At 40.7% G+C, this 15193-nt stretch overlaps 1 protein-coding gene across 4 annotated transcripts; it reads left to right on the top strand.

The window, feature by feature from the left end:
- Positions 1–6821: 6821 nt before the first annotated feature.
- On the top strand, positions 6822–14846 carry LOC126262917 (uncharacterized). Of its 4 annotated transcripts, XR_007546783.1 has the most exons (6): positions 6822–7148; positions 7394–7548; positions 10219–10363; positions 10474–11166; positions 11250–12743; positions 13150–14846. XR_007546783.1 is itself a non-coding variant. In XM_049959831.1 (5 exons), exons 4-5 carry the CDS (start codon positions 11149–11151, stop codon positions 13159–13161), a joined length of 993 nt encoding a protein of 330 aa, XP_049815788.1. In that variant the 5' UTR covers positions 6822–7148; positions 7394–7548; positions 10219–10363; positions 10474–11148; the 3' UTR covers positions 13162–14846. The 4 variants fall into 4 exon arrangements, 2 of the variants coding, with proteins under 2 accessions (XP_049815788.1, XP_049815789.1); XR_007546782.1 differs by having other exon boundaries at positions 10474–12743; XM_049959831.1 differs by having other exon boundaries at positions 10474–12129.
- Positions 14847–15193: the final 347 nt, after the last annotated feature.

Genomic DNA, 15193 nt, shown 5'->3' with positions numbered 1-15193 from the left:
CTGTGATCGTGCCACTCAAGGGAACAGGTTCAACTAAGTTTGAAAACAAGTGGGAAGGATGTATCTACACACTGTAAAACTTTCACACATGCAGAATGAAAACTGTATTTTTACAAAAATAGTGTGCATTTCTTTTGGAGTGACCCTCGTAGATCTAGCAGCCTGTCTCTGAAATGCTTCGATGTCTTTCTTTAATCTGACCTAGTGGGTATCTGAAACACTCAAGCAGTACTCGAGAATGGGTCATACTACATATGGTCTCCTTTACAAATGAAACACATTTTCTCATAATTCGGCCAATAAACCAAAGTTGACCACTCAACTTCCCCACTAAAATCTTTACACGCTCATTTCATTCCGTATTGCTCTGTAGTGTTACACCTAGATGTTTACTCAACCTGATTGTGTCGAAAAGCACACTTTTAATGCTTATTCAAACATTGCAGGGTTGTTTTTCCTACTCATCTGCATTAAGGTACAGTTTTCTACATTTACATCTAGCTGCCATTCATCAAACCGATTAGAAATTTTGCCCAAGTCATCTTGTATCCTGCTACAGTCACTCAACAATGACACCTTCCTGTACATCACAGAATCATCAGCAAACAGGTGCAGACTGCTGCCCAACCTGTCCGCCAGATCATTTATGTAAACAGATAATAATAGTGGTCCTATCACACTTTCCTGTGGCACTACAATATGCTTGTATCTGATGAACACTCATAATCAAGGATAATGTATTGAAGCCTACTACTTAAGGAATCTTCAAGCCATTCACAAATCTGGAAACCTATTCTGTATGCTTTTACTTTCATTAACAGACTGGAGTGGGAACTGTGTCAAACGCTTTTCAGAAATCTAGGAATAAGGAATCTGCCTGTTGCTCTTCATGCATAGTTCACAGGATATCATGTGAGAGAAGGGCAAGCCGAGTTTTCTAAAACTATGATGTTATGAGAATAGAAACTTTTCCATTTCAAGAAACTGTATTATATTCGAACTGAGAATATATTCAAGAATTCTACAGCAAACTCATGTTAAGGACATATTCTGTGTGTGTCCTTTGCCCTTCTTTTATACAGGAGTCACCCACACTTTTTTCCAGTGGCTTGGAACTTTGCACTGGGTGAGAGATTTGCGATAAATGCAAGCTAAGTCAGGGGTCAATGCTGTTGAGTACTCTTTGTAAAGCTGAACTGGAATTCCATCTGGATCTGGCTACTTATATGTTTTCAACTTTCACTTGCTTCTCTATGCCAGAGAAACCTATTACTATGTCCTCCATATGATGGTCGGTGCAACAGTCAAATGCTAGTATGTTTGTATGATTCCCCTGGATGACTGATCTCTTAAACGTGAAATTTAAAACTTCAGCTTTCATTTTGCTATCTTCTATTGCATCTACAGTGCAACAAGAAGAAAAAAACACTTGGATCATATTGAACCAATTCAAACAATCATTTGTTAAGAAATTACAGAAAAATGCCAATTTGTTTGAAAAGTCCAGCAGATATTCTCCCCTGGTGAAAGCCTCAGGTTCTGCTACACCTGTTATAACCTGTAACATGAGATGAGCCAAAGGCCTACATGGCCTCAAATACTGACAGATAGTGGCAACAATGACCATGGAATGCAATTACTGCACGAGTCCCACAGAGTTACTGAGCAATCAGAACCGGTTACAAGGGCAGCTGAAACTACAAGTGGTAGCAGCCATCACCACCTGCAACAGTTTCAAGCCACAAGCATGTGGTATTCAGACTGAGCCCCATGCCTTTGTCAGTGAAACCTCTTAAGAAGACCACCCCTTTAAGCCAACCCCTTCTCTAAACAACTGTATTTTTAAAGAATGGAAATAAACTTCCATAAGATCAATGTATCCTTAATAACCACTCTAACTTACAATGCCCTCCATTTAAGATGACCCCAAAGAATCATAGTAGAGGGAATTACAATACTGTATTACTGTAATGTTTCTCATAACAATGTGAGGCAACAATCTCTAAAAATTTCATTGTTATTTGTACTTCTATTAGCTAACTCTTCTGATTTTTCCCCTGTAGTGAACAATCATGGAATTAAAAAAAACACCTTGTTCTTCCATTAGGGCAGTCAATTTATGTTTTTAGTGAGAGTGAAAAGGAAAATCTCAGTGTCAGTTAGCGAGTGAGTTTAACTGTGGAAAAAGTCAAATACAGTATATAACTGCAAACTGCAGCAGGTGAGGTAAGAAATGGGAATCAAACGCCAACTAAATTCAAAGAAAAGATGGTGACAACCATCTGAAGACATTAATAATGCTGTTTTGGAGAGTTTTAATACAGCACATGCCAAAGGATTACCCATTAGTGGACCGATGCTACATGAAAAAGAGCTTAAAGTTGCTTCTGATGTTAGAATTCCTACCTTCAATGCAAGCAAGGCTAAGAGAACCAATTCTGTGTTTGACACAGTACTGTTTTCCAAGCAGTCTGTGGAGAAAATGCAGAAGTTAATCAAGATGTTGTATCCAACTGGAAGTCAAGACTTAGTGTAATTGCAAGTGGCTGTTGTTTTAGTGACACTTACAAGATGGATGAAACTGGTCTATTTTTAAAAGCCTTTCCAGACAAAACGCTAACTGTGAAGGGTGATCAGTGTAAAGGCAGCAAAATGATTAAGGATCAGTCATTGTGGTAACTTCTGGGGTGAAAAAGAAGAACCACTACTGATACATACAGTAAAATGTCTACGATGTTTCAAAAACAATGACATTTCCTTTCTTGGTGTCTCTTAGCATGCAAATAAAAATGCATGGATGACATTTCCTGTTCTTGGTTGAATAACTAAAATTTAAAAAAATCAGCATTCAGAAACATAAAATCCTACTTTTTATAGATAATGCTGTTATAATGTCAAGTTCAACAAATATATTTTAGAATGACACAACACATATAAATCACAGAGTAAGTTGACAAGCAAGACATGTGTACACGTTAGCATTCGAATGAGCACTGAGTCCCAGTCTAGCGGCCACTGCTCGGCTGGCCGCTTAGGTGGCGCAGCTGCTGCATGGCTGGCAGACAGCGCCGCACGTAGAGGACGCACGTAATTGCGCGGCGGTGCTTTGAATGATCGGCGAGTCACAACACTTTTCCCCCCTCTGAAATTGTTGCACTGGTCTTGATGGAGGTGTCCTGGAGATGGCTAACGTCCATAAGCGTTGTTTGACTCACCATAAAATCTCGAGGAGGAGGGTTCCCGTATGGACGGAAGTGTCCCCGATGATAACGGGTCGAGATGACAGGAGACGTAGGGGTCGAATCTGCTGGGGCTCCCTGCACCAATCTGCCCGTTGCGGCAAATCCAGTTGATATGACAGGAGACATGGGCAATGTGTCGGCGTCCGTTGGAGGAGGAGGAGAGTAGATTTGCTCTGACAGAGGATGGTCATCCGGCTCCGGCATGGGCACGTCTCCTGGTGGCGTCCGTTCTTGTGCTGGCATCGCGATGACGGTGAGAGGGCCGCATTGTGAGTATTGAGAGATGCCAAGATCCTGAGCGTCAGGTAGTGCCAAAAGTGGTGTAGCGGCATTCGGAACAGGCGTTGCTGGCACACGAGGCCGAAGCTGGTCCGAATGACGCACTGCAACACCCGTGTCTGTCTGGATTTCATAAAGGCGTCTGCCACGGTGTCTTAAGATGCGGCCCAGGCTCCATTTTGGCCGCCTGCCATATCCCCGTACCCAGATGAGGTCGTCGGCGGTGAACCGGCCAAGGGAAGGCACCCGCGGCCATGAGGTGGGAGGCCGCAGAAGATGAAGTAGCGTGCGGAGCTGTCGGCCATGTAAGAGCTCAGCCGGGCTGTGGTCGCCCATGGGGGTGAAACGGTAAGACGCCAGAAACTGGAGAAGCGCATCATCAGTAGCAGAAGAAGTCAGAAGTTTCTGCATCTGAGCCTTAAATGTGCGGACCAGTCGTTCAGCCTCACCGTTGGATTGTGGATGGAATGGCGGGGCCGTGACATGCATAACACTGTGACGAGCACAAAAATCCGCAAATTCGGAAGAGGCAAATTGCGGACCATTATCAGTAACAAGAGTAGAGGGGAGGCCTTCCAAAGAAAAAATGCAGCCGAGAGCACTGGTGGTTGCCGCGGTGGTAGGCAACGTGCAACGGACAATGAAAGGAAAGTTAGAGTAGGCATCAATTACGAGGAGCCAATAAGTACCTAAAAAGGGTCCCGCAAAGTCAGCATGAATGCACTCCCCGGGCTTCTCAGGCGAAGGCCACAGTGACAAAGATGACTTCGGGGCAGCGGCCTGTGACGCACAAGGGCCGCAGGCAGCGACCATGTGTGCTATTTCAGAGTCGATGCCAGGCCACTACACATGACGGCGTGCCAGAGATTTTGTGCGAGACACACCCCAGTGCCCTTGGCGAAGGAGGCGCAAGACCAAAGCACGCAAAGACGCAGGTACCACGACATGCGGCGAAGCATTGTCAGTGGAGAGGAGGATAACACCATCCCTAGCCGTGAGGCGGTAGCGCAAAGCATAGTAGTTCCGCAACGGATCAGAAGTCTTAGCGGACGGGCGATCAGGCCAACCCTTCTGAATACAGCGTAAAACCCGAGAGAGGGTAGGGTCAGAACTCGTAGCAGCCGCCAGCCTGTCCCCAGTGATGGGGAACCCGTCCACAACCCGCTGCCCGGCAACATCCAGGTGGAAACACAAAAGTTCGTCCCTATCGAATGCCTGATCAGGACCCATGGGAAGGCGAGACAGAGCATCAGCATTTGCATGTTGAGCTGTTGGCCGGAAATGAATCTCATAATTGAAACGAGACAAGTAAAGAGCCCAACGCTGGAGGCGGTGTGCAGCCTTGTCGGGAAGTGACGTTGATGGATGAAACAAGGAAACAAGTGGTTTGTGATCCGTAACAAGATGAAATTTTGAGCCATAGAGAAAAACACCAAACTTATGAATAGCATAAATAATGGCCAAAGCTTCTTTTTCAATTTGAGAATACTTTTGTTGGGCATCCGTGAGCGTTTTGGAGGCATAAGCAATGGGTTGTTCCGAACCGTCAGAAAAACGGTGCGCAAGGACTGCACCGACCCCGTATTGAGAGGCGTCTGAGGCAAGAACAAGATGTTGGCCAGGTCGATAAGTAGCCAGGCACGGGGCCTGTTTCAGCATAGTCTTCAATTTCTGGAAAGCCGCATCGCATGACGCGGACCAGTGAAAAGGCACGTTTTCATGCAACAGGCGATGCAACGGCTGAGCCACCGAAGCCGCAGATGGTAAAAACTTGTGATAGTATGCCATTTTCCCCAAGAAGGACTGCAGTTCCTTCACAGATGTAGGGCGAGGAAGGACATCGATCGCAGCGACAGTTTGCTGAAGCGGACGAATACCATCTCGAGAGAGTTGAAACCCCAAGTACGTGATAGATGCCTGAAAAAATTGTGATTTCTGAAGATTATACTTAAGACCGGCAGTCTGTAAGACATGAAAAAGTGTGCAGAGATTTTGAAGATGTTCTTCAGTGGTGGAGCCAGTGACAACAATGTCGTCCATGTAGTTGATACACCCAGGGACAGGGAGCAATAATTGTTCCAAGAATTGCTGAAAGAGAGCAGGGGCGCTAGCAACCCCGAATGGCAAGCGTTGGTACTGATAGAGGCCGAAAGGCGTATTAAGGACCAGAAACTGCCGGGAAGCAGCGTCGAGAGGAAGTTGATGATAGGCTTCTGACAGGTCAATTTTAGAAAAATACTGGCCTCCAGCAAGTTTAGTGAACAGTTATTCAAGACGGGGCATAGGGTAAGTGTCGATGAGGCATTGAGCATTTACAGTGGCTTTGAAATCAACACAGAGACGAATATCACCATTTGGCTTAGCAACGACAACGACAGGAGAGGACCACTCACTGGAAGTGACAGGAAGCAAGACCCCTGAAGTAGTGAGACGATCCAACTCCCGTTTTACCCGATCACGAAGGGCCACAGGAATGGGCCGAGCCCGAAAACACTTAGGCCGAGCAGTGGGTTTGAGCGTGATATGAGCTTCAAAGTCGTTTGCGCGGCCTAACCCAGGAGAAAAAAGGGACGAAAATGTCGTCGACAAGGAATCCAGTTGAGCATAAGGAATAGCATCAGAGACAATATTGACAGTCATCTATGGAGAACCCAAAAACGCGAAAGGCATCGAAACCAAAAAGATTTTCTGCGTTGCTCTGGTCGACCACAAATATGGGAACAGTGCGAACGACGGATTTGTAAGATACCTCAGCATTAAACTGTCCCAACAGAGAAATCTTCTGTTTATTGTACGTCCGTAATTGCCGAGTGACAGGTGACAGTAGTGGAGAACTCAACTGAAGATACGTCTGAGAATTATAGTGGCAGCAGAACCGGTATCCACTTGCATGCGAACATCTCGACCAAGGATTTGGATAGTGAGGAATAACTTCCCTGAAAGGGAAGAAGTGCAATTGACAGACAACACAGAATCAGAATCAGCGTCATGTTCATGAACATCATGTATGCGGTCGGATTTGCAAACTGAAGACACATGACCTTTCTTTTTGCAATTGTGACACACAGCCCAGCGTTGGAGACAATCCTCGCGTGAATGTTTCGTAAAACACCGCGGACATGAAGGAAGTTGCCGGGGGTTTTGCTGCAGTTTCTTAGCGGGTTGTTTACGGCTAGGCCGAGGAGGATGCGAAGTTCACCGGACTTTGATACGATGTGACGTCATTATGACGTATACACGCTACATCGAAAACGATAGAAACCGTATATCGACTATTCGACTTTTGTGGACTTTCGAGAGGTTGTGACAGGACAGCGCTGTGCTCTGCGCCATTCGTTTAAAATTTAAATGTGTTTTTCGTTCCTTGCGATTAAATCGTGTATTGTACTGTGTTTGTGTCCTGTGCGTTGTTTTTCGTTTGCTCGTCTCTAATTATGTGTTCAGCATTCGAGAGACTAATGAGAGAAAAGCTGAAAGAGTTCAGCATCGATGACGACGGGCAATTGCGTGGTTATTGTGAATCTCAAGCAGAAATTGATGTACTTCTGACCCAGCTGAAGTGCGTCGGTTATTCGTACTCGGTGAGAAGAAGCACTCAGCAGCCAAAATCTTCAGATGCGTCAAGGAGTAAGTGAATAAGTGTCTCATTTTATTTTAGTTTTGATGAACTGTGTTACAATTTAGAAATATGGTTAAAATAGTTTTTGTTCTCATAGTGTACCATGTGGTCATGAAAACATGCAAATTGAATACTTAATGTTTTCTTGTTTAAGAAGATAATCTAATTAGTAACCCATAATGAAGTAAATATTCATAGCTTTGTCCAGTTTTCCAACCACTTATTTAGAAACAATTTGTTTCTGATTTTGCAGGTTGTCCAAAATTTTTCTTCAGACTTAAGAGTGGGAGCGTGGATATCCGATTTTTCAGATATCCTTTCTCAGTGGAAAATGCAGGTCACCGGGAATGTATTCTTGGCCCGAAGTACTACAAAGAAAAGAAAGGGGTTCCTGTTCCAGATCACCTGGTTTGTAACATCATGCCATGTTTCATCTGCTTAGTAGTAGACCCTGTTAACAGATAGCTTATAGTACAAACTAAGAAAAGTATGCGTACCAGTAGCATTTATTATCTTGCATTATTAGGTTGCAAGAATTAAGATTGCAATTATGCTGGAAGCTGATTTTTGTGGGTAGTCATATTATTAAATATTGTCTGTTATAAAATAATATTTTTTTTATATAATGGATGAAATCAAAGTGTACTACAAAACAAACAAATATTCTTAAGATGTCATCACAATACAGTGATATTTTTGACTTGCTCTTATCACTGTCAATATATTGTGCTTAATTAAATGTACCATATTTCAAAACAGGTGAATTAAGACTATTAAACACTGGTAATTCACAAAAACGCTTGCATAATTAAAGGATTGTGGGATATCGATGTTGTGTTCTCGTTATAACGATATATATTGAACTGGTGAATGTCGCGGCGTGGGAAACTGGTCAATTTCATTACCACAACCTTTATTGAGGTTCCACATTCACTGGCTTCGCCAGCTCACAACCAAACTGTTGCCTCCCAACCTAACCTAAACATTGGGCTGCACTACAGATCAATCTGTCACCACATTTTAGCCTTTTTCATTTACGTAATACGTTCAAGGTCTAATGTTTATATCCACGCCACATTGAAACACACAACCGATATCCGGCTCCGTGGCAGTTGCTACAGCGATATCACATAATCCCTTAATGATGCAAGCGTTGTTGTTAATTACCTAAACACTTTTGTAATTTGCATATAAATTGAAGTAGTAGGCTACTCAACTGTGTAATTACTTCAGTAATATTGGTAATTTTGAAGAATTCATGCATGGGGCTACATATCAATAATTCGGGCAATGTCGCAGATTGTTTTTAATTTTTAAGGGGAGGGAACAAAAATTTTTCATGGGAGAAGTTAGGTTGTAAGTGGAGAGTACCCTACCTTCTGTGATTTTTTAAAAATTGAAAACACTGATGATGAAGTGTGACCTTGGCAAGAGTATCAATATGTAGCCCCGTGCATCGATTCTTCAAAATTACTGTAATATATAGGTCTTGTTTTAGCTAACATCTCTTACAAAAATTTATTACCATTTTCTTCATTTGATAATATGCTGACTCAAATTATGGCATTGTTTTTTCCTGTGAAGTTGTAGCTGGTTAAATCTAGTCTCAAGTTCATGTTTAGTCCTGCTGGTTTAATATAAGAAATCGTTCTGTCTAGACACCCCTTTAGTAAATATGGCCCTGGCTTCTTTAAGCCTGTGGATTTCCTCCACAGTGGAAAAGTAGTTGTGTGTTTATTAGTCTGTCTTTGCCTTATTTTGCATTATGTTGAATGTGTTGCTGAAATACTCTTATGAATCTGATAATTTGAGGTCCAAGCTAATGTACTTTTGTGGTTGATTTGGGTAGAGCTTCACTTTGAGATGTTCTCTTAGTTCGCAGCAGATGCTGGCCTGTGTGGTTAACTTTTAAGTGAGATCAACCAAAAGTTGGGATTACACCTAAGTGCATTGATTAATTGTGTAACTGTCACTTAATGTCATGGTGGTGCAGAGCTTTTGAGCTGGATTATGTTTGTAGCTGGCATGTTACAGTATTTGATGGTGCACACTTGTTGTATGTTTGTTTCAGAGTTGTTTACGTATTTTATTAGTCATTTGATGGTGTAGTTGAGTGTGTCATAGCCATGTAGCATTTGCATATGTGGTTTAATAAATGGCCATAATGTGGAAGTGCAACTTACTTTTTGATCCACCCTCGTATATATTATAATTGGTGATTATGCAGGATTTTAAGAATTTCTTGGGTTTTCTTGTTTGTGTTTGGTAACGTTGGATTGTGGGTGGTAGGTACTGCAGGTATTGCTTTAGCATCATTGTTTCTGTTAACTTTTTGGTATTAGTTATGTGATTGAGTTTTGGTTTGTTGTACTGTGGAGTTCATTTTAGATAGGATAAGTAAAGGTTTTGATAACTGACATAACAATGTCTGTGTTGGTGTTTGGTGCTGTGGACTTCATTTTAGACGCAATAAAAGTAAAGTAAAATTTTTAATATCTGGTTTTGGAGTTGGGTTCATGGTATCAAGAGATACACTTGAACCGTGTACAGTTGAAGTAAGGGTATCGTGTGACACCAAAGGTCAAAGTGGGTGGAATGAATTTAGGTAATACCTTAGTGCTAGCCAAAATGTTAGTGGCCATACCCCTTAACTGTATTGTGGAAGCAATGCATTGCAAGCTATCTGAGCACGTATCCTGCATGAATGTTCTATGCTAAACCTGTTTTAATACCTTGCGTGATTAGCAGCAGTATGTTTGTGTAGGCTTTTTTGTATCTTTGAGTTGCTGTTTGTATTGGTTTCATCAAGGAGGCAAGTGTAGATTCATCCTTAGTTGTTATGCTGGAGTCAATTACATTTTTGCCAATTAACTTAAAATTCTTTTTGTATAATTTTATTCACACAGTTTGTAGCTAAGTCCTAGACCAGTCATCTCTAAATGTGTAGATGGTTTTTTCGTTTGTTTACACTGGAACATTTAGTTTTGAAAGCACTGTAAGGAGGAAGAAACATTTAAACCACATTGACCAGAATCAATAAAATGTTGTTTTTAATTAATTTTTGTTTTTTACTTCAAGGCTGACCATATGAACCCCAGGAAGAGACTCTGTTATGGACACAAAGAAAAGTGGTTGCCCAGCTACATTCTCTGTTAAATGTATCCGGGTATACCCTGGATATTCAATTGAGTCAGAGGGGGCTCATCCTAATATTAAGAAAAGGGTGAGTTTAAACTTTAACATACTTGAATATATTTTTTAATCAGTGGTTGTCTACATTCAGTTTGAGACCATTAGTACTTATCTGCTATAATTAAGTCTGTTGTGTTACAGGTTTTGGAAAGCTTGAGACAGGCTTTGGTGTCCCCAAATCAGCCCACAAGCTTTCTTAGATTTCATGTGGTTGCTTCACCAGTAGGCTCACACACACACAGCACAGAAAGTGTCAAAGTTACTGCAGAAATACACCCTATGCTAGCAAATGAAATAGGAAATGTTGTTAAAGAAGGAACAAGATCGGTACCGGTAATCAAATTACATCTTGACAATTTTGTCAAGACAAATTTCAGTGCAACCACCATGCCAGATCGTGACAATGTAATGTTTTATCCCTCAGATAAAACGATTTATAATCATATGTATAATGCTATATTGAAAATGAAAAAGACAACAATTGATCAGGATGCTCTGCAGATGAAAGTTAGTGAGTGGAAGAAAGAGTTGTCAGGTGGCAATATCCATTTTAGACCTTGTGCAGAGGTAGATGGAGAGGTACAGCCACTACTCTTTTGCTACCAGACTGCGTGGCAAGTGGAATTATTAAGAAAGTATGGGACAGTATGCTTGCTTGATGCGACATATAAAACCACTAAGTATGACATTCCACTGATTTCATAACAGTGAAAGCAAATGTGTGCTATTTAGTTGTAGGTTTTTTTTTATGTTCAGGTAGAAGACACACAATCCATTTGTGAAGCATTAAATATTTTCAAGGAGTGGAACGTGGACATGAGTCCTGGATATTGGGTAACTGATTTCTCAGAATCCGAGATAAATGCTATTCAGGCAGTATTTCCCTGCTCTAAAGTGTATTTATGTTCATTTCACAGGGAACAAGCTTGGAACAGGTGGTTACGTGAACATGTGAAAGAACAAGAAGACAGAGAGACAATAGTTTATCAGTGGAGAAGAGTTGCAGCATTGTCCTCCTTGCAACAGTACAAAGATAATTTAGAAAAAATGAAAAATCATCATGTTTTTGAAGGGAAGGAGTCTGCATTAAAATATTTTGAGAAACAATGGGTTCCGGTGCATCATAGTTGGGTGAAAGCTTTTGAGCACAAAGGCATGTTTGCCAATATAAACACAACAAATGGTGCCGAAGCAATGAATAGGTTGAAGTATTCACACCTTCATCAAAGTACAGACACAACATTAACAGGTGTTATTACAGTTTTAGTCCATAGTTACCTCCCTAGCCTCATTGAAAAGTATTGTAAATTGAATTCTGCCATTAAGTCATACAATAAGATGATCCCTGTATTCCTGCATAGGAAGACACCCGACTTCACAAGGCATGTAATGAAGCGATATGAATCAGTGGAAGTTGATTTTAGTGCAGAATCGGTAACAATGGTAACTACGGGATTGTTTCATGTAAAATGTGCAGGAAACAAAGGCTCTCATTACACGGTAAACTTCGAAAAACCTGATTGCTCTTGTCCAGATTTCCAAAAGTTCAAGTATCCTTGCAAGCACTTCTGTGCCATTTTCCATTTCTCAGAATGGGGATTTCACAAATTGAATTTCAGTTATAGGACTAGTCCATTGATTTGCTTGGATGAAACATATGGGTTTGGCTCGCGAAGAAGTTGCAGTACAGAAACCAGCACTGAAACAAATGACTTGCAGGACACCAGCCAAAGTCATGAAACAAATGAACAGCACATTCCTGAAACATCAAATGGTAATTCAGCAGTGCATCAACGGGTAAGATAAGTGTGTAAGAATTTAATAAATCTGACATACAATTGCAGTAATGAAACAGCTAATAAAACGATTGAACACCTCACAACCTTGCAACATGATGTAGAGTCATCAAACCCTACAGACAATGGCCTTCCATTATCAGCGGCATCAACTTCAAAGTGACAGAAATATACTTGTGCACTCTGAAAAGCCAACAGAATGTGAGGCACCGAATGGTTGCCCATCCAAGTGCTGTCCACACCCAGTGGTGCTTAACTTCAGTGATATGAGGGGAACCGGTGTATCCGCTCGGCCAAGCTGTTGGCTTTGCTTTATACATAATAAATCTTTTGGCATTATGTATAATGTAGATTTGGCATGAGCCTTATGTTAAAAGATTAAACTGTAGAGGGTACTTTTTTTTCCCCCTAGTATTCAGATTTTAGTGGTGATGTTCATTTTTTACAACTTTCATTGCTGGCAGTAGGTGTAAGTATTCAAAGTGCATTCCACTTACTGTAATCTGTGCAGAGCTGTTCAATAGGTACAAAGAACCGCAAACTGGAGTGCAAAGTGTCTGAATGTTCTGTGATGCTTCTACTTCAGAACACACCAATATGGAGCTATATGATAACGTGAGTAAATTCAATTACACACACAGTATGTGAAAAATCGTTTGAATTGTCTGTCACTGGCAAAAGAATTGCAAGCAAATTGCACATAGATACTGATGTTGCATGTTGACTGGGTGTAACAAAGTAAATGCAGCTTTAAAAATATTTACTTCAATTTTGTGTATAAGTAGTTACTGTTGATGTTATTTGCAAATACTTCCAGCCTATTGTGATCTGGCAGTTTTAGTGAGTAAAATTGTGGCATTAAAGATAGCCTATATCTTAACATGTTCGCTGTATCTGACGCTTAAAAGTGTTCACACAAATCTCTACCTCAGTGCTTGCATTTTTGCTGTTGTATTGTTTGTATGCTGCTTAAGCAACTGTTTTTAACTAATCTAATTGAAATCTCTGTATTGTGTTACAGGTATGGAGTTAATGAAGAATCCACAGGGCTTTAATCAATAGAAAAAGTGCTAAAGCAACTGGAAACATATAAATGTTATCATTATCAACAGAAATGAAACTTTTTTTAACTTATTGAGAAGCAGACCAGATCATATACCCCCTCTTGTTCTTTCAGGAATGTGCTGCTTCTTTTGTGATTTCTGCTGGTATCCTGTAAGCCATGTGTTGCAGTGCTAGATTTTGTACTGCAACTGCTTTATGTGCCAATTTGTGAAATCCCCATTCTGAGAAATGGAAAATGGCACAGAAGTTCTTGCATGGATAGTTGAACTTACGATAATCTGGACAAGATCAGGTTTTTCAAAGTTTACCATACAATAAGTCTTCAGTTCCTGCACATTTTACATGAAACAATCCCGTAGTTACCATAATTACTGATACTGCACTAAAATCAACAGAATTTAAAATACTTTTCGATAAGTCCTGGGAGGTAACTATGGACTAAAACTGTAATAAAACCTGTTAATGTTACATTTGTACTTTGCTGAAGGTGTGAATATTTCACCAACCTGTTCATTTCTTCAGCACCATTTGTTGTGCTTATACTGGCAAACATGTCTGTGTACTTAAAAGCTTTTACCCATCTATAATGCCCTGGATCCCACAGTTTTTTAAAGTAATGTAATACAGACTCCTTCCCTTCAAAAACACTATGAATTCTCGTTTTTCCTAAATTAACTGCCCTCCACAGTTTAACAATTATGTCTTTCTTGTTCTTTTGCATGTTTTCATAACCACATCCTTCAAGCCAGCCAGCCTTCCACCCCCCCCCCCCCCACCCCCCCGTTAGGCCTGCAGCACTACTATTGTGGGCACATGTGTGGTGTCCTTTTACCTATTAAACTAACCAACCTCCCTGTGAAATAAACATAGATACACTTCACTTTAAAGCAGGGAAGTACTCCCTGAATTGCATTTACCTCGGACTCTGAGAAATTGGTAACCCAGTATGCAGGATTTATGTCTGTATTCTATTCCTTGTAAAAATAGTTAGTGCTTTACAAATTTATCTTGTGTCTTCTACCTGAAGATAAAAATCCTACCTCTAAATAGCACACTTTTGCTTTCGCTATTATAAAGAACAGTGGAATGTCCTACTTTGTGGCTTTGTCGCATCAAGCAAGCATACTGTTCCATACTTAGTGGTTCAATTTGCCATCTAGTCTGGTAGCACAAGAGGAGTGGCTGTACCTCTCCATCTACATCTGCACATGGTTGGAAATAGTCACCTGTTAATTCTCTTCCAGTCATTAATCTAATTTTGCAGAGCATCATAATCATTTGTAGTTCTTTTAGTTTCAAAAACTGCTTGTTATACAGGAATAAAAATGGTCCAAGGAGTAAGACATGTAGTTTTAATGTGATCTGGCCTGACTTTTTCAGCCATGGATTTGCTTTGCAGATACAAAAAAGAACTGTACATGCTGAGGAAGGAATTCTGTTAGTATTAAGACACTGTGAAAGCTCAATTGTTATAAAATTGGTGTTGTTATAGGACATGGGTGACAATGACAATCAGTGGCTGCCTACAGCCTAATCCAATGACTTGTCATTGCGTTACTGAAAATTCTAAAAGAAAACTGAAGTACCAAACATGCAAAACATCTTCAGTTCTTTTTCGCTGTTCTCCATAAAACGTGTGTTTTAATTATTTGATTTTTTCATGGAATAAACAAAAATGTGGGTGAGACTTTTCAAATGTGCTGTGATAACCAATGTAGACTGTGTTCATTTGTCTCGTGTTTCTTCTGGTATGACACTCTTATCATTAACTGTTCCTTTCAGTCTTGTGATTGCTTTGTGCACACCTTTTTATGCTATTTTCCATGAAATGCATCTGTAGCATCATACTTTTACACACGATTGTTATCTGTTATACAGAAGTAAGCAATTTAGTTATATGTTGAAGGGCTTTGTGCTCTTTATAGACTTTGACAAGATGTGTGTTACCTTGTGCTGAGTAATATGCTGAACTGCTCAATAATTGTTGAAATGCCTGGATA

This window comes from Schistocerca nitens, chromosome 6 (genome assembly GCF_023898315.1).
Source record: "Schistocerca nitens isolate TAMUIC-IGC-003100 chromosome 6, iqSchNite1.1, whole genome shotgun sequence".
Classification (NCBI taxonomy): Eukaryota; Metazoa; Arthropoda; class Insecta; order Orthoptera; family Acrididae; genus Schistocerca; species Schistocerca nitens.
The sequence above is the reverse complement of the archived record's forward strand: the minus strand, read 5'-3'. Positions and strand labels throughout refer to the sequence as shown.